The following is a 21,390-nucleotide window of genomic DNA, read 5'->3' on the forward strand; positions in this document are numbered from 1 at the left end:
CAGGCACAACAGAAACAGGAAGTAAGAGTGAAAGAAAGTTGTGGTGGAAGAGTACAGCAGGGTTCGCCACCATCCCCTGCTGGAGCCTCGTGGAGCTTTAGGTGTTTTCGCTCAATAAACACTCACAACGCCCGGTCTGGGAATCGAAACCGCGATCCTATGACCGTGAGTTCACTGCCCTAACCACTGGGCCATTGCACCTCCACTAAGATTTAAATAACCCTTTTAGATTAACTCTGATGAGAGAAATATAGATGATTGTTATGGTTGGAATTAACTCACCCATACCAACCTATATCTTCTCGAAATGGCCATCACACTTTTTACCAGCTGAAGATTCTTCTTAAAATCATTTTATACCAACATTCTCATCTTTTTGGATTACCGCTATACATTCACCATCTGCATATTTTAATATCCTCATTGGTTTGAATACAGACATACAACCTCGCAAGTACATTTATGTATTATATATTTATATATTGATATATTATATCATGTATATATGAGTGCACCTATGTATTCTGTGGAGTATTCTGATGCTTTGAAATATATTGAGTGAATATGAACACTGACCTTTGAAATTTGTTCTCTCTCTCTTGGCTTTATATTCTTGATACTCTATTAGGGCACTAATTAGTTGTGCTGTATAAGGGGATAATTGTTCCATTTATTTCTTCATTATATATACAGGGTGTTCAAAAAGTCTCTCCACAGTAAGTATTTTATTGTAAAATAAATGTTTATAAGATGGTCTTAGACTACAAAAGGATATATTAGACTTTACAAGACTTAAAAAACTTTATAAGAGGTGTTGAAAGTGTTGTCCTTCTTTTTCAATACATAAACTGACTCTTTGACACATGTTTTGAAATACATCTTGGAGAGTCTGACACAGTATGGACCATGTGAAGGTTATGATTGTGTCTTTTAGCTCATTAAGGGTTTTTGGGCGATTTTTGTACACTGATCCTTTACTTGTTCCCCAGAAAAAAAAGTCTGGTGGTGTTAAATCAGGTGATCTTGGTGGCCAAAGTCCCTTAAAGTAGCGCCATGGTGACGCGTGAAGTATGTGCTGTAGCTCCATCTTACTGAAAGTATACATTATTAATTTCACTTTCAGTGAGTTGGCCTACAAATGGATTGACAATATTTGAGCAATATCTCTCGGTGTTGATGGCATCTTCAAAATATATCGGTCCCATAAAACTTTCTTGAAATTGCTATCCAAACTCCAACTTTTTCAGGATGCAGAGGTTGCTCATGCGTCGCCTGTGAATTCTCAGTGCTCCATAACCTTGTGTTCTGTGAATTTATGTGTCCCGACAGTTGAAACCAAGCCTCATCAGTGTAAAAACACCCATCCAACACTTCTTTGGTTTCGGCAACAAAGTTTAGGAACCAATAATAATGAAGCCTTTTAGCATGATCCATAGTCTTCAATTCTTGAATGGCCAGCACTCTGTATGGAAAGAAATTTAATTTCTTTTTTACTGCCGTGTGAGCACTTCCTAGGCTGATTTCCATTTCCTGTAACAATTTGCGTAAGGACTTGGACGGGCTTGTCAACAGTTTATCAGAAATATTGGAGAGTGTTTCGTCTGAAAGAACAGTAGGCCTACTGCTTCTTGCTGTGTCTTCCACTGAGCCTGTGTTTCTAAATTTTCTTATCAAATCCCAAACAGTGTCACGATGTGGAACAACAGTATTTGGAAAAGTTTCACTGAACTTTTGTTTCACAGTATCTGTGTATTTGTTTCCAGCTAGAAACACCCATTCAACTAAAAACATACGTTCTTCAATGGTTAACACTTTGACACATTGAAGGGTACACAATGACTGAGGGACAATGGCTGACACCCGGCCACTCACACAGTGATAACCAATTTGCACATGCACAGGATGAAAAATATTCACTGTGGAGAGACTTTTTGAACACCCTGTATGTATATATATATATATATATATATATATATATATATATATATTGGGAGTCTTCAGCCATTTTGAATTATATATATATATATTTAAAATAATAAGGTAGAGAGAATGTTGGATGATTATATATATTTTTTATTTACATTTTATTTACCTTTTTAGCACTTTTTCTGTTATCGGATTTATCAAAAAGTGGTTTAAAGTTACATTTCTTGGCCTTTTCACATATAAAGAATTTTGTGGGGTTTTCTAAGCAAGGGAGAAGAAAGAAGAAAAAAGTTTTTGAGAAGGAGGGGGAGGTAAAGAGGCGTGGCTTTTTGTACTGGTATCGTCAGACATGTTTGTTTAGTGTACTTAGTGGCTTTTTAAGGTGGGGAAGGAAAAAGAATTTTTGTATTTGAATTGGTCATGGTTTCAATTGAAAACAACATCTAGTTTTTCAATTAATCATCCAACATTCTGACTACCTTATTATTCAAAATATACAATATCTGTAAATCACTTCAAACTCTCTCTCTCTCTCTCTCTCTCTCTCTCTCTCTCTCTCTCTCTCTCTCTCCACACATACACACACACACATATATATATATAAACTTAGATATGTTTTGACCAAAGATTAGTCCAGGCCAAGTCTAACTTAATAGCACCACCTGATAGGATTATCTAAATCCTTTTTAAGTCAAGTTTTGTGGTATCATGGGGTCCATGCAAGTAGGGAGTTCTTGTTGTTTGAGTTATATCTAGGTACAGGTGGCTTGTCTGGTATTCCTTGAAGAAATTTGTCCAGATTTTGTTTAAAGGTAATGGGATCCTTTTCCTCTTTGATCTATTTCAGGACATATATACATATGTACATATAAATGAATACACATGTGTGTGTGTGTACATGTGTATATATGTGTGTATGTGCATGTATGTGTGTGTGTGTGCACATATTCGTTCATTTATGTGTGTATGTGTATATGTGGGCTTGCGCATGTGCACTCTTGTACAGATGCACACATTTGCATCAATGTAGACATGCACGCAAAACCATATGAGTGTGTCTACACACCCACATATACAACTATATACTTGCACATATTGTCCCTTCCTACTTTCCCTCCAATCACCTGACTGACTTCCTGTCCACCATGTGGTTGATCTGCTCACCATGCGGTATTTTCAAACTAACTGTTATGGATATACTAACGTTAAACCACAACACCACATGACCTTCCTCGACTAATCGCAGCCCACCTTATGGTAATAACTTTCAACTCCTATCATTCAAATTCAAAAATGGCTGACGACTAGCATCATGCTTGAAACTCTTGGAGTACCAACGAATTTGAATCAAACTGTTTTGATCCATATGTGTGTATGTGTGTGTGTATGTGTGTGTGTGTATGTATATATATATGTATATATATGCACATGTATACATATATATGTGTGTGTGTATATACTTATGCTTTCGGTGTGAATAGTTTTTTATATGGCGCTGTTTTTACAATCCTGTAAATAATAATAATAATGGTATTTTTTATATAAGCTTAAAGATTATGGAGATCACTGTGCAATGAAAATAGTCTAAATAAAGGGGCATATAAGCCCCCAACAGAAGAAAAGAAGGCCTTCCTATTTGTGTGGGATATATCTATATATCATCATCATCATCGTTTAATGTCTGCTTTCCATGCTAGCATGGGTTGGACGATTTGAATGAGGACTGGTGCAACCGGATGGCTACACCAGGCTCCAATCTAATTTGGCAGAGTTTCTACAGCTGGATTCCCTTCCTAACGCCAACCACTCAGAGAGTGTAGTGGGTGCTTTTACGTGTCACCTGCACTAAAACGGCCACGCTCGAAATGGTGTCTTTTATGTGCCACCCACACAAGAGCCAGTCCAGGGGCACTGGCAACGATCTCGCTATATATGTATATATATATATATATGTATATATATGTATGTATATGTGTATATATATATATATATATATATATATATATATATATATATATATATATATATATATATATATATATATATACATATATACATATACATACCTTTTTGAGCCATTTGATTGTTTCTTTTACAATGCAGTTTAGCCCACAATATACCTCACAATTTTGATTTTTATTGTACATCTTAAAAGTCCTTTTACAATCGTCTAATATGTTTTGTATAGATATCATGTATAGATAACCAGAATGGATTTGTTTTATTTTGTTTTATTCTTTATTATAATTTTATTATTACTTTTAATATTTTTATTCTTTACCTGATTATTTCCATTGAATTTATTTATCATTACTGTTATCATTAATTGTAATGCGATAGTGATGACAGAGCTTTAATGAGCTTAGTAAAAAGTTTTTGGCAATTTTTGGCAATATTTGGCAGTCACTAAGTTTTCTCGTTTAAATTTCACCAAGACCAAAATTTATATGATATTATATTATATCATTACACTGTTAATATAATTATATTATTGATTTATTTTTTCAATCCACAATTTGAAGTTACGCTATTTTAATATTTAATATACCAGACAAATGGTTTTAAATATACTCGTGCATATATATGTTATATATATGATCCTTAAGAACAGACAGCACTTCCATGCAGACCCATGCAAACTGTACCCCCACCCCTTCACTTTTAAACAAACAATAACTTCCACTATGCCAGTAATCCACGTGAACTTGAAGCCTCTGCTGCAGACAAATCAATGTGGAGGTCTCTCACCTCACGAGCAGCAGCTGCCTTTGAAGAGGATTAGCAACAGTGTCTTGTTGTTGCAAGAAACAGACATCAGAGGGCAGCATCCACCTCAATCCAGACAACAAACTATCGCTGTGATACCTGTGTGCTTCCAGCTTCTGGCTGTGGAGTCACATGACTCCACAGAGTCATGTGACTCTGAGAATGCAGACTTTGTCATTGTTTGACACCGATGGACCACCGACACACACACACACACACATACGTACATACATTCATACATAACTATCTATACACACACACACATCCCATCATAGTGGTTTCAAGTTCAGCCACACAGCTTGGGAAAGTGTCTTCTACTACATCACTGGGTCAACTGAAGCCTTGTTCACACATTAAGAGTATTCATTGATAAGGAATAATTAAGAACCAGACTAGCTAACCAGCCAGCCAGCCAGCCAGCCAGCCAGCCAGCCAGCCAGCCAGCCAGCCAGCCAGCCAGCCAGCCAGCCAGCCAGACGGGCAGCCAGCCTATTAGCTGAGAATGATAAGAAATTGGACTAATGAGTCATGAACTGAGAGTTCAAACTCTAACTTGGGCATTTCTGCTGTGTCTCTGGACAAGGTAAAAGTATTTCTGACTTTATTTCAGTGAACCCCCTACCATCCTACCCATTCAACCAAACCCACCCACTTATCTTTCTACCTTTCCTCTTTGCCTCCCTCCCTCCCTACCTAATTACCTATTTGTCTACTTACTTATCTACTTACCTAAACCAACCTGACTGTTAGGACTGATAGATTTTTATTTTAGTATTTCCTTTTTTTATTTGGTTTGCAAGATTCTTGATGTGAATTTGTGTGTTGAAACAGATTTTATTGTGCCTTGGGAGGGTCATTACACCAGTAATAATAATACATGCATTGGTTCAATTTCACTTCCTTATAATTCATCAATTGGATAACTATGTAACCAACAAACTAATCAGGTATTTCATTAATGATTCAGTTAACCAATCAATTAATTAGTTAAGTTTGTCAGAGTCCTTTCATAGCCATTTGTGATGTCTTCAATGACATGACCTTCCTACTCCAGATCAATTTCAGATCTGTCTGTCCTTTTGTTTGCGGGTCAAGACTTGAGGTTGACCTGGAGTAGATAGGGCATGCCATTGAAGAGCTGTGAATGGTAATGAAAGACTTTGACAAACAGCTGATAGATTTATTAACTAACTGCTTAATCAAACAATCGATTAATAGTTAACAAATTGATGTGAAGTTAACCAGCATGTGTGTTTATTATTGGCAAAATGATCCTCCAGAAATACAACAAACTATTTCAGTACTTTTATGCCTTAATAGGAAGAGGAAGAGAAGAAGAGATAAAGGGAGGAAGAGATGAAAGAAGAGATGGGGATGGAGAGATGAAGGAAGTGACAAAGAGAAGATTCAAACCATTTTCAAGGTTAGAGACCTGGTCAAGATTCTTGTAGCAGAGTAGACTCAACTGAAAGCACCAAAGGACCTGATGATGGGTCGTTCAACTGAAGACCAGATTAAATTTACCATCCAACAACAGGAATGGTTCCACTGATTGGTTTCATGCAATTTCTGTCTATCAAATTTCATTTACAGGCCTTTGGTCAAACTGTAGCTATGGTAGATTACACTTGTCCAAGGTTTCTGTACAGAGTTACGGAAAACCCTGGTCTGGTTCAGAAAGTTGTGCGTTTCCCTTAAAATTCATCTCTTAATTATATTTGTGCATTTAAACCCTTTAGCATTTAAACTAGCCATATCTGGCCCAAATACTCTACCTGCTTTATGATCAAACAGGCCAGATCTGGTCTCTTACACCATCCTACAATGTTATTTTAGAAATAAACAATCACATCAAGATCTTGAAGCTTCAAGATAATGCATGATCAATCCAAATGCATTTGATAGAATGCTAAAGGGTTAAGGGGGTGAAGTGGTTGAATTATTAACTTGCTGGACAAAATAGTTTGTGGCATTTTTCTGGTTTTATATTCTGAGTTCAAATTCCACCAAGGTCTACTTTCTCTTTCATCCTTTTGGGGGTCAATGATATAAATACCAGTTGAGTATTAGGGTTGATGTAATCGACTGCTCCCTTCCCCTAAAATTTCAGGCCTTATACCTATAGCAGAAAGCCTTATATCTGTGTTTATATATACATACATATATATGTTTATATATACATATATATTCATTTAATTATTTTGTAATTTCAAACCCAATAAATTATGTCTTTTCTCCTCTCTTATATTTATGTAACTTTGCTTAGCTCTGCATACTTTTCTAACACTTTGTATGGGTTCTTACAGTACGAATGCACAGGTCCTGGTGGTGCAAGTAAACACACAAATATGTACATATGGACACACAGACCGAGAAGCAAGCCAAAACAATAAAGGTAGAAGCAAAAATCTTTGAAACTGACCGTCAAGATGTCTCGGACGAAATTTTTATCTGTGCTGACTTTAGCTTGTTTCATCATTGATACTTGAGTCCCAACCCACGTAATAAAAACAAATTTACTTCGTTTACTCATTTCATCTCCTGTTTCAATACGCAGGTATCCATAGAAACGTTCTTCACCTGAAAGAAGCAAAGGAAAAAAAGAATAAAAATACACATAAAAAAAAAGGTTAGACATAAAGATAGTAACAAGGAAACTGCTAAGTGAACTCTTGACCTGTTAGAGATAACAGCCAAAGACTTTGATTCTTCTCTCTTTCTCTACTACTATCTATGTCTTGAAATCTGTTATGTAACACAGTAAGAATGGTCCCAGAAAATCACTTACAGCTGTGTTCCTTTCTCCCTAAATGGAGAAAAGTTGAGTGAATGGGTTTGCAATCTCTTGTAGAAAAAGACTAAAATGCTTGTTGAATTGTCTGAGGTGTTGGATTGATGTGGAATACATCAGACTGGAAATAAACAAGATGCTCATGTGTGTGTATGTGTGTGTATTGTATCTTTTTATTTTATATCCTTTACTTGTTTTAGTAATTGGACTGTGGCCATGCTGGGGCACTGCCTTGAAGAATTTGTAGATCAATGAATTAACCTCAGTATTTTTTATTTATTTTGTCAGTCTCTTTTCTCAAGCCACTAAGTTACGGAGACATAAATGAATCAATATCAGTTGTCAAGCAGGGTGAGGGACAAACACAGACACACACACATGATTGGCTTCTTTCAGTTTCCATCTACCAAATCCACTCACAAAGCTTTGGTTAGCCCAAAGCTATAGTAGAAGACACTTGCCCAAGGTGCTACGCAGTGGGACTGAAACTGGAACCATGTGGCTGGGGAGCAAACTTCTTACCACACAGCTACACCTGTACCTGTATGTACATCTCAGCAAAATTGAGGCCCTAAAAACACAATGACCCAATCTGTCCCTGATGTGTATCTTCCTCATAACTCACCTCAGTAACATCCACCCCTCCACTCTTCTGATGATGGAATTATTCACTTGGCTGTTGTAAATATATGAGAGTTACTTACTTTGTATCTGACAATCTTAGTATCATCCCCCACCATTTATTTTCCACTGAATACCCCCTAGACCCCACCACATTCCTCTGTACACCTTTACATTCTGCCAATGGCAGACCCCACTGTGCATGTTCACCCACCTATGTGCCTCTAACCTCATCCTCGGCATTGTGCGTCTCCCACATAGAGTACCCACACTCCACCTCACCTGTGCAACCATCAATCACCTCCTTGACCCAATCCTATTTCTTCTACCTCCTCTCCTCCATGCTCCTATTCACCACCATTAATCGCACTTCCATTCATCTCTGCCATTCACTGCATTCACCTCTCCCCTCACCTCTATCTACCTGCTACCTTTGTTTCACACTCTTACAATCTTACCTACTCATTCACCCTGTTCAGTCCTCTGGGACCATTTCTCCAGAGTTCACCTTCCTGTAACTTAAGGTTACACCCTGTGCACCCTCATCCTCTCCCTTTTTCCTACCTGGGTAACCATGTACCACTTCTACAGTAATACACCTGTTTCTATCTCTCTATCATACTTTAACCTCTCGTCATGTGATATAATAAGGCCCCTTCCCTAAATCGTACAGTCCTCAGTTACCAGGTCTTGCAAGTTACTCACTGACCTAACTAGTGCCAGTGGCATGTAAAAAGCACCCAATATACTCTGTGAAGTGGTTGGCATAAAGAAAGGCAATCAGCAACAGAGGCACAGCCAAGTTCTGAAGTTAGTGGGACTGAGCACATGAAGGAAAAGGGGCCTTGGCACATACTGAACAATTTCGGTTCTCAAGTGATGTTGGGGAGACAAATACAGATGCATGCAAACACTCACACACACATACATATATATATATATATATATATATATATATATATACATATACACGACGGGTTTCTTTCAGTTTCCATCTACCAAATCCACTCACAAGGCTTTGGTCAGTCCGAGGCTATAGTAGAAGACACTGGTGAAGCTGCAAGCGCTGATTCAAAGGCTGCTCCTAATTATCCTGGGTATTTGAAGAAAATGATTGTTGAAGGGAGCTACACACCAGAGCAAGAATGCAATGTTGATGAAACTGTACTTTTCTGGAAGTGTCTGCCTGCTAGAAGCTTTATTTCTTGAGAAGAAAAATCAGCACCAGGATTTAAAGCTTCCAAAAACCATTTGATACTTCTTTTTGGGAGGAAATGCCACTGGTGATATGAAATTAAATCCCCTACAAGTGTATCACTCTGAAAATTCAAGGGATTTCAAAGGTTACATAAAGCTTAATTTACGTTTGATTTGGCATTCAAAATAAGAAGGCAAGGATGACTAAGAACCTTTTCAAAGAGTAGTTTACAAACGTTTTGTAGCATGGTACAGTACTAGACGTAAGGTTTCCAAGAAAACATTGCTTCTTTTAGAAAATGCACTTAGTCACCCAGCCAACTTAGATCATGTGAGAGTAGAACATATCTCCAAGAATACAACTTCTTTGCTCCAACCAATGGATCAATGTGCAAAGCTAACTTCAAGGCAGAAGAGAAGAACTTTCAAACAACTTATGAAAGCAATTGACAGGAAGGATAAACCTACAGTTAAAGATTTCTGAAAGAAATTCAACATAATGGATGTTGTAGATAATATAGATGAGCTATTGAAAGAAGTGGTTTTTGCTAGTTTAACCCTAAGGCCATTCGATTCTAGACCTTGCTTCCACACCCTGAATAGTGCTCGAAAAAGTCTATGGCCAGACAGTACCCACTAAAAGTTTTCCTCTATCGGAAAGTTCATCAAATTTGGAAAGATATTGTGATATTTGCAAAGGATGTCAGATTTGAAGAAGTCATAGAGGATGATGATGTGTGAGTTGCTAGTCTCCCAGAGAAAAAGTTTATCTAACAAGGATCTGACACTGGTAGAAAAAGAACAAGCTGAGAATACAAATGAGACAAGAGAAGTTCCACCTATACCACTTAAATTGACAACAAAGATTATTTTTAAAGGGTCGGCACTTATAGAGGAAGGCCTGCAGGTTTATGCTGATAATGATCCTAATCAAGAATGTAACATAAAATTTCAACATGTTATTATTTTGCAGTAAATCCAAGTGGGACTGACTTGCCTGTGTATTAAGTATAATCAGTTAAAATAATCTTCAAGGCAAGAATAAAAGCAGAAGAGCATAATTTATACACAGTAATGTACATGAGTTGGTGTGACAAGACGATATAATGTTTCAAGTGATGACAGTCAAATAGGACTTACTTGTGAAATGAGATTTAAAATCTTCAAAATCTTCCCCAGTTTCAAGGGGAATAATGTTGTCTCCATCATATGTCAATAATGCCCTGTTGAGAAATAGAAATAAAAATAAATGTAACAACGGAAACTGAGTGTTTATATCAACAAATTATTAACATGGGGATAAAGTTTTCACTCTGAGGGGAATTTGAGGGCTCTAAGGGGAAAACTTAAGGATCTCAGTGGGGAAATTGTTTCTAAGTTGAAATTTTTTTAATCATTATTCAAATGCTTTTTTATTTGTTAGATTTCAGTTATTTATTTCAGGGAAGTTATTTATGCCAGGAAAGACTGTCAACTTCACTTCAACATTTATTGTTTGGTGTGAAGGTATTTTTCATTTGACTGCAATCTAGTCACTGACATGATCCTACTGCATTTCTTTTGTGGGGTTATTGGTTCATAAATATAGGTTCTAGGGTAAGTTACACTCTGAATGGGTGAATCATTGTTGGTCAGGGAACTTGGAATTTTGTTGTGTTTCACATTTTCGCTCTTCTTTCTTTCTTTCTTTCTTCATTGATATTTTAAAGATATTAATGGGAAATTAATATATTACTGATGTGTCACTATACATGTATGTATGCACACACACACACACACACGTGCGCACACACACACACACACCCACACACACACACACACACATACACACACAGAGGCAGAAGCGTGGCCGTGGGTTAAGAAGTTTGCCTCCTAACCTTATGGTTCTAGGTTCAGTTTCACTGCAATACCTTAACCATTATGAGTGAATCACACACACACACACATGTGTGCAGCTTGACATCATATAACTGTTGTTAAAGTACAACACCATGATGCAAACAGGGTCTTTCCTTTCCAATCTTCCGTGGAAACCTATCTGGTCACTATGGGGAAATATTATCTTAGTTGGAAACAGGTGAGGGTTGGTGACAGGAAGGGGATCCAGAAAATTGGTTTCAATGAATTTAATTAGATGCAAAGAAGCATGCAATGTCAACATCATCATCAACATTTAACATTCGTTTTCCATGCCAGCACTGGTTGGACAGCTTGACAGTAACTGGTAAAGCCAGAGGCTACACCAAGTTCCATACTCTGTTTTGGCTTGGTATCTACAGCTGGATACCATTCCTAATGCCAACCATTGTACAGAGTATATTGGGTGTTTTATATATGGCACCATCACCAGTGCTTTTCATGTGGCATCAACACCAGTGCTTTTTATGTGGCACCAAAATCAGTGCATTAAAAAGCAACCGGCACCCACATAACTGCTTTTTATGTGGACATTAAAATTATGATGAAGCTACATGCAGACAAATAGCGTAATGCAGACGTTGTGCCCTTCACATCCTGTCAAACTACCCAACCCATGCCAGCATGGATTTTAAATAAATGATGATGATGGTGATGATAATGATGATACATGCACATAACCCCCACACCCCTAATACCATGCCCCCATATGCGCACCTACACCCACACACTGAAGCCAATGGCCGGCCATGTCATCTTGACATTTCACGAGTGTGCATTTCCTTTTCAAACAAGGCTACCTCAGGTATGTCAAGTTTTTCAATGTTTAACTTGCTAATGGAATATTTCTATCACCTAATTATGTAACTATCTCCCACAAAGCTCTGTTAAAGAAACACCTTGTAATACCTGCCTCAGGTAGGTAAAATAGCAAATATATATATATATAAATAAAAGATACTGTTTAATTATTTATAAGGAAAAAAAAAACAAGCTAAAGAAGCAACATTGACAACAACAGCGACAACAGCAACTTATGCAAATAATGAAATGAGAGATTAAGGTATTTAATTAGTGTTTGTAAGTATGTGAGGTAGACTTATTTCTGTATTGTACATGGTAAGCATATATACATACATACATTCGTACGAATGTACGTTTATATATGTATGCACATATATACATACAGGCATACATACATCCATATACATATACATACATATATATATCTATATACACACACATTATATATATAGATATGATGATGATGATGATAATGGCAGTTCTTCCTGTCTGAAGACCACGAGGAAGAGTGGCAAACCCTCAAGTTGCTATGTAAACCAATCCCTGCGTGACAGGGTCTGGCGCAATTAGGCAAACATGAAGGCTTTGATCAGATGGATGCCCTGAATGACATATCTATCTATCTGTCTGTCTGTCTGTCTATTTATCTATCTGTCTATCTATCTATCTATCTACATCTATCTGTCTGTCTATCTGTTTGTGTGTGTATGTATGTCATCATCATCATCATCGTTTAACATCCGTTTTCCATGCTGGCATGGGTTGGATGGTTTGACTGAGGTCTGGAGAGCCAGCGGCTGCACCAGGCTCCAATCTAATCTGGTAATGTTTCTACAGCTGGATGGCTTTCCTAACACCAACCACTCTGAGAGTGTAGTCGGTACTTTTTACGTGCCACCGGCACAAGAGCCAGTCAGATGGTACTGGCATCGGCCATGATTGGTTGGTGCTTTTTAAGTGCCACCAGCAAGGGAGCCAGTCAAGTAGACCTGGCATCAACCACATTCAGATGGTGCTTTTTACATGCCACCCACATGGGAGCCAGTCAGGGAACACTGGCTACAGCTACGATATTGGTTTTACTTGACTCAACAAGTCTTCTCAAGCATATATTGACCGATGCATCAGGGGTATTCTTAACACGGCTGGACATGCATGGCTGCGATCTCACTTTAGTTGCCGGGTCTTCTCTGTTACAGTATATCTCCAAAGGTCCCAGTCTCCCATCATTGGCTCTGTGAGGCCCAATATTCGAAGGTCATGCTTCACGACCTCATCTCATGTCTTCCTGGGCCTACCTCTTCCACAGGTTCCTTCTACAGTTAGGGAGTGGCACTTCTTCACACAGCTGTCTTCATTCATACATAATACATGACCATACCAGTGCAGATGCCTCTCTTGCACACCACATTTGATGCTTCTTATGCCCAACTTTTCTCTCTGTCATGTATGTACACTGACATTACACATCCAGTGGATCGTATTCGCTTCATTTCTTTCAAGCCTCAGCATTCATGGCCTGTTTCACAGCTGTGTAGTATGGCAATTTGCACACATCATTCATACAGTCCACCTTTCGCCCTGAGCAGAGGTAGGAGCTTCCTGAACTTTGCCCAGGCTATTCTTACTCTAGTCACTGCACTCTCAGAGCAGCTAACCTCACTATGGATTTGGTTGCCTAGGTAGCAGAAACTATTAACTACTTCTAGTTTCTCCCCCTGTTTCTGTACATCTTCAGTGTTTATTGTCCCAGTGCATCTGCCACACACAAAAACTATTTTCCCAGTTAACCTTCCTTTGATATTGCTGCACCTTTTATGTGTCCATAGCTTACACTGGGTACATTGTATGGAGTTTCTACCCACACCTTTTCTTCAGATCGAGCAGGGCCATCTACCTGAAGCGGATTGAGATTTGACAGCCTTCCTACTTACTAAGACTGGTTTTTGCTAGTTTAACCCTAAGGCCATTCGATTCTAGACCTTGCTTCCACACCCTGAACTTCGTCTCCAGTTCTGGCAGTGACTCAGCTATCAGAGCAAGGTCATCACCATAGAGGAGCTCCCAGAGGCAGCCTGTCTTGAATTCCTCTGTTATTGCCTAAGAGGGGGCTGAGGACTGATCCTTGGTGAACCCCTACTTCTCTTACCAACCTCAAAGACGAGTGACAATGATCTCATCTTTGTGACTGGAGATTTTAATGGGCATGTCAAACAGCAATCTGGTATCTTCCATGCTGTACATGGGGGCCATGGAGTTGGTACCAGAAATGAAGAAGGAACTAGGCTCCTGGAGTTCTGCAATGCAAATAACCTATTGATCTGCAACACCAACTTCAGGAAGCCAGCCAGCCACCTGATAGCCTATCAGTCAGGTGACTCTGCTAGCCAGATCGATTTCATTCTCACAAGACAGCGGGATGCATGGTTGCTCTTAAATACAAAGACTCTCCTTGATGAAGAATGCACCCTGCAACATAGACTAGTTATTAGTGACTTTAGACTCAAGGCCAGAAGGATACCAGAAAGCGGACCAATCTGGAAAAGAAGGGCCTAGAAGCTTAGGAACCCTTTACATGGTCAGAGATTTAGGGATATCCTTACCAAGAAATTTGATGATAGGGAGGAGGAGCTACAGTCCTGTGACATAGAAGGCAGCTGGGAATTCCTGCAAGACAGCTTGCTGAGTGCTACAGACCAAATCTGTGGCTGGTGCAAAGTCCCTTCCAGACCCAGGGTAACATGGTGGTGGAACAATGCTGTAGACAGGGCCATTAAAGCAAAGAAACAGGCTTGGAATGCCCGGAAGAGTGGGGGTAGCAGGAGAATGTATCAAATAACCAAAAGGGAAGTTAAGAGACAGGTATATAGAGCCAAAGGAATAGCAGAAAAGAAGTTTGTCAATGTTCAGCAACATGAAAACCAAAGAACTGAAGTATTTCGGATTGCAAGACAATGTGTGAGAGAAAACCATGATGTCATAGGAGAGAAATGTATGCGCATGGATTATGGTTCCTTGCATTTAATGATTCTGCAAAGAAAGAGGCTTGGAGAAGCCATTATGAAAGACTGATGAATGGTGTTTGTCATCAATTCACCTTGCTTGGTGTTGGTTTGTTTAAGTCTCTATAACTTAGCAGTTCAACAAAAAAGACCAATAGAATAAGTACCAGACTTTTAAAACAAAAAAATAAATACTGGGGTTGATTTGTTCAATTAAACCCTTCATGATGGTACCCCAGCATGGTCACAGTCTAATGAGTGAAACAAGCAAAAGATATATTTACCCTGCAGATAACAAAAAAGGCATGATGATGAGTTCATTAAAGTTTCCTTTGGCATGATAATGGACAAAGAATTTATTGACAGTGTATCCACTGACGATGTAATTACCTTGTAATGAAATTATCAGGCGATGAAATTACTGATGATTTATTTACAAGGATGTAATTGGCCAAGATGAATATATCACAATGAACTGTCGAAAAGCCATGAACAGAATCATGAGAATTGTTCTTTCTCCTCTGAATCATTTAATGAAAATAAGCAAAAAGCAAGAAGAAAAGGAAACGAAGAATGCTGGAAGCGAATTTTACTTGTTCTCTCATTGGTTGTCCTTTCCACCAATTTTGTAAACTAATCTTGTAAAATTCCCCACCAGATGCCCGTGTGAGAAAATAAATCATCATCACCATTATCAGTGTCATCATCGTAGTTGTCATCATCAATGTCATCGTTGTTGTCATCATTGTCGTCATTGTTGTCATTGTCATCATCATCACTGTTGTTGTCATCATCGTCATCATTGTTGTCATCATCATCATCATTGTTGGCGCCATCATCATGGATATCATCGTCGTTGTTATCGTCATCATCATCATTGTCGTCATCATTGTTGTCATCATCATCAACATCATCATCATCATCATCAACATTATTTTTTTTACAGGTTCAACATTGACTTTCCTGGATTTCTAATTTTTCCAAAGCAGGGGTGGTCACCCTAATCAATGCACTCTAAATTAAACAAATATGAAATTTACTTGAATATCATCATCATCGTTTAACGTCCGCTTTCCATGCTAGCATGGGTTGGACGATTTGACTGAGGACTGGTGAAACCGGATGGCAACACCAGGCTCCAGTCTGATTTGGCAGAGTTTCTACAGCTGGATGCCCTTCCTAACGCCAGAATGAAATATAGGCGTGGGCATGGCTGTGTGGTAAGAAGCTTGCTTCCCAACCACATGGTACTGGGTTCAGTTCCACTGTGTGGCACCTTCGGCGGCAAGTGAAATCATTATTATTATTACTATTATTACTATTATGTGACAAGCTGGTAGAATCGTTAGCACATCAGGCAAAATGTAGCATTTCTTCTGTCTCTGCATTCTGAGTTCAAATTCCATGGAGGTCGATGTAATCAACGAGTTCCCTCTCCACAAAAATTTCAGGCCTTGTGTTTTTAGTAGAAAGGATTCTTCTTCTTCTTATTGCTGGCGAGCAGGCAGCATCATCAGCATGCTGGATGAAATGCGTAGCAGTATTTCACCCGTCACTACATTCTGAGTTCAAACTATGCTGAGATCCACTTTACCTTTTAGTGTTGATAGATTAAGTACCAATTATCTACTCCCCCAAATTTCAGGCCTGTGCCTATAGTAGAAAGAATTTGTCTTCTTCTTCTTCTTATTATTATTATTATTATCTAGTATATATAAATCACAGAATTGCAAGCTTTCTTTTCAGGTATTCTTCCAATTGCAAGTTTTCTTTTCAGGTACACGACACTGCTTTTCCCCTTCCCAGGCTACAGGCCCACACCCCCAACACCCATACTGTTAGGATTGGCACTCTCAACGTTGGCACGCTGAAAGGTAGATCTGGTGAAATTGTTGAGATGCTTGAACGGAGACGCGTAGATATGTGCTGCATCCAGGAAGTAAGATGGAGAGGAGGTTCTGCGAGGTTCCTCACAGGCAAAGAACACAGGTACAAGATTTTCTGGGCAGGGAACACTGACGGGGTCGGGGGCGTAGGAATACTTCTAGCGGAGAAATGGGTGGATAAGGTAATCGAGGTCGTTAGAGTAAGTGACAGAGTACTTAAGATCAGACTAGTGCTTCATCATAGATTAGCTACTGTCATCTCAGCCTATGCACCTCAACCGGGGCTACCAGATGGTCTGAAAGACCAATTCTATGACACCCTCTTGCAAACTACCTCGTCGACGAGTGACAGGGACCTTCTCTTTGTGGCTGGAGACTTCAACGGTCATGTCGGACGTCGTGCTGGAGGCTTCCATGGCATACATGGAGGCTATGGCTTCGGTTCCCGCAACGAGGAGGGAACCAGACTGCTGGAGTTCTGTGATGCAACCGATCTTATGGTCTGCAATACCAACTTCAGGAAACCTGCCAGTCACCTAGTCACCTACCGCTCCGGCAGACACTCTAGCCAAATCGACTACATCCTCGCCAGAAATAGGGAAAGAGGGCGGCTTATAAATGCCAAAACCTACCCTGGCGAAGAATGTACCCCACAACATAGATTAGTAGTTAGCGACTTTGGGATCAAGGCAAAATGGGTGCCCAGAATTAGACAGGCTTGGAGGAGAAGGGTGTGGAAGCTTAAAGACCCTGCAAACGGACAGAGACTTAGAGACAAGTTACTTGAAGCATTTAACGAAATAGAAGGGGATATAGCATCATACAACGTGGAAGACAATTGGAGATTTCTGCGGGACAACCTGTTGAAAGCCACCGACCAGATTTGTGGGTGGTGTAAGGTCCCCTCCCGACCCAGAGTAACGTGGTGGTGGAACAAGGAGGTAGACAGGGCTATTAGACAAAAGAAACAGGCTTGGAAGGACTGGAAGAACGGTGGTAGCAGGGAATTGTACCAATGTGCCAGAAGGGAGGCTAGGCGACAGGTTTATTTAGCCAGAGAGGAAGCAGATAAGGAAAGATTTGCCAATGTTCTGCGCCATGAGGACCAAAGACTCGAGGTATTTCGTGTTGCAAGACAGTGTAGGAGAGAGAATAGTGATGTTGTAGGAGAGAAATGTGTTCGCATGGATGATGGTACGCTTGCATTAAATGAGGATGCAAAGAAAGAGGTCTGGAGATGCCACTACGATAGATTGCTTAATAAAGAGAATGAATGGGAGAAAGAGAGCCTGCCGTATGTCGACCCAATAGAGGGACCAGCTATCCGAGTTGATAGTACCAGGGTAGATAAAGCAATTAAGAGTATGAAGACCGGGAAAGCCCCCGGCCCATCAGGAATCACTGCAGAGATGCTCAAAATATCTGGCAGTGTTGGCTATAGCCTAGTCACCCGTATTACGAACCAGGTGATACACGAAGGAGTCATACCCAATGACTGGTGTAGCAGCATCATAGTCAACTGCTACAAAGGTAAAGGCGACGCTTTAGATACAAATAATTACAGAGGCATCAAGCTGTTAGATCAGGTTATGAAAGTTACAGAGAGGGTCATAGCCCAACTAATTAGGGAGCGAATCAATTTAGATGAGATGCAGTTTGGGTTCGTGCCAGGTAAAAGCACTACTGATGCCTTATTTCTAGTGAGACAGTTGCAGGAGAAATACCTAGCTAAGGATAAACCTCTGTACCTGGCTTTCGTTGACATGGAGAAAGCCTTTGACAGGGTCCCCCGATCCCTTATCTGGTGGTCAATGAGGAAACTTGGGATAGAAGAATGGTTAGTGAGAGCTGTGCGAGCCATGTACAGAGATGCTGCCAGTAAGGTGAGGGTTGGAAATGAGTACAGCAATGAATTCCGGGTAGAGGTAGGGGTCCACCAAGGTTCCGTCCTCAGCCCCCTCTTATTTATCATAGTCCTCCAAGCAATCACAGAGGAGTTCAAGACAGGTTGCCCTTGGGAGCTCCTCTATGCTGATGACCTTGCCCTAATTGCGGAGTCACTATCAGAACTAGAGGAGAAGTTTCAGGTGTGGAAGCAAGGTCTAGAATTGAAGGGCCTTAGAGTCAACCTAGCTAAAACCAAAATCCTAATAAGTAGGAAGGTAGATAAAACACAAACCCCTTCAGGTAGATGGCCCTGCTCAGTATGTAGAAAAGGAGTAGGTAGTAACTCTATAAGATGTACCCGGTGCAAGCTATGGACACATAAGAGGTGCAGCAACATCAAAGGCAGGTTAACTAGCAAGTTAGTTTTTGTTTGTGGCAGATGTTCAGGTGCAATAAAGACTGTAAACAAACAGGAAACAACTTCTATCTCATTCCAGGGTGAAAAACTAGAGGTAGTCGATAGCTTCCGCTATCTGGGCGACCAAGTTAGTAGTGGGGGTGGGTGTGCTGAAAGTGTAGCTGCTAGAATAAGAATAGCCTGGGCAAAGTTTAGAGAGCTCTTACCCCTGCTGGCGACAAAGGGACTCTCACTCAGAGTAAAAGGCAGACTGTATGACGCATGCGTACGAACAGCCATGCTACATGGCAGTGAAACATGGGCTGTAACTGCTGAGGACATACGTAAGCTTGCAAGGAATGAAGCCAGTATGCTCCGTTGGATGTGTAATGTCAATGTGAATACCCGTCAGAGTGTAAGTATCTTGAGAGAAAAGCTGAACATTAGAAGCATCAGTTGTGGTGTGCAAGAGAGACGATTGCGCTGGTATGGACATGTGGTGAGAATGGATGAGGATAGCTGCATGAAAAAGTGCCACACCCTAACAGTTGAGGGAACCCGTAGAAGAGGTAGGCCCAGGAAGACCTGGGCTGAAGTGGTGAGGCAAGACCTTCGTACATTGGGCCTCACCGAGGGGATGACTACTGATCGAGACCTTTGGAAATGTGCTGTGCGTAAGAAGACCCGGCAAGCCAAGTAAGATCGTTGCCAGTGCCCCTGGACTGGTTCTTGTGCGGGTGGCACATGAGATGCACCATTTTGAGCGTGGCCGTTGCCAGTACCACCTGACTGGCTCCCGTAGGATTTTCGAGCGAGATCGTTGCCAGTGCCCCTGGACTGGCTTGTGCGGGTGGCACATAAAAGACACCATTTCGAGCGTGGCTGTTTTCGTGCGGGTGACACGTAAAAGCACCCACTACACTCTCTGAGTGGTTGGCGTTAGGAAGGGCATCCAGCTGTAGAAACTCTGCCAAATTAGACTGGAGCCTGGTGTTGCCATCCGGTTTCACCAGTCCTCAGTCAAATCGTCCAACCCATGCTAGCATGGAAAGCGGACGTTAAACGATGATGATGATGTGTGTGTGTATAATGACTAATGCATACATTTCCACAATTCTCAACCGATTTTCACCAAACTTTATGCACCCATTACTTATGTCCCAAGGATGGTCATGCACTATAACATTTTGCCCAGAGCTCCCGTGTAAATGGTTGTAAATGGATATAGTTTTTTTTTTATGTAGGGTTTTCCATACTTTTGAAATCTTTTTATAAAAGTGAAAGGATTTTGTCAGTTTATTTCCGCTGTCCACCTATGACGGTGATTCAATTGACTAGGAAAACTATACGCGATGAATATCCAATACCAAACTATCTTAATGTATATATTTAAACTGCATTAAACTTTGGCAAGCTTACCTTTACCTATTCTGAGTTTCTTGAAAGGTGATGTTCCCTTCCCTCTCTTCTATTTGTTGATACTATTGTTTATCTTTGATACTGTTGTTTCACTTTAAGGATGCTTATTTATCCATCCATTATGATATTTCGACTGTCGTCCATTGTTTCAAATATGTTTTAGCATTGTCATTCAAGCTCTTTTTAAACAATCGCATATGATTCGTCCCAAAGAATCAACCTTAAAATAAGAGTTTTGCTTCCACTAGCGAAAGCTACACATAACTTCCAGAAAGCTCCATACCAATTTAACTTTTTGCAGCATTCGCTGTTAGTTTATGCGCAGGCTATGTGAGAAGACAGAATAAAGGGGCTTTTGTTAGCTTATCTCTCTGAAAAAATAGCTCCCTTTGCTGTTGAATAAAATAAACTCACAAAGGAGAAGTTTCAATGTCTTCCTTACACCATTCATGTGGCTGTTTCTGACAAGAAATTTCGCTTTCCTGCAAAACAACTATATTTTGTTAGTCATTGTCCGTAATCTACTCCCAAAACACTTTAGTAGCTCTACTTTGCATCGCTTGCAAACTTATATGTTCTATGATCATTAAAGTGCAATGACCTCAGCAATAAACAGCCTTCAATTTGGTTTTCTGTTCCTAGGTTAATCAAAAACATAGATTGCTGTGCTACTCATAAACCTTCTTGGTAGTTCAATCACTTGGTGAAAAAAATAATACCACCAGAGCAACTTAAACCATCCAAAGGACGGATATGTTTGCTAATTATTAATGTGAT

The 21,390-nt window shown here is 39.9% G+C and overlaps 1 protein-coding gene across 1 annotated transcript in view; it reads right to left on the minus strand.

The window, feature by feature from the left end:
* The window catches only part of LOC106872984 (coactosin-like protein), a 70,963-nt gene that overhangs the window by 23,052 nt on the left and 26,521 nt on the right, over nucleotides 1-21,390 (minus strand). Inside the window, exons 2-3 of the mRNA XM_014920173.3 lie at nucleotides 10,442-10,524; nucleotides 7,115-7,272 (exon numbers count right to left, since the gene is read on the minus strand). Coding sequence (XP_014775659.1) covers nucleotides 7,115-7,272; nucleotides 10,442-10,524 — 241 coding nt within the window. The remainder of the gene's footprint in view (nucleotides 1-7,114; nucleotides 7,273-10,441; nucleotides 10,525-21,390) is intronic.

Source organism: Octopus bimaculoides, chromosome 25 (genome assembly GCF_046866305.1).
Source record: "Octopus bimaculoides isolate indiv1 chromosome 25, ASM4686630v1, whole genome shotgun sequence".
NCBI lineage: Eukaryota > Metazoa > Mollusca > Cephalopoda > Octopoda > Octopodidae > Octopus > Octopus bimaculoides.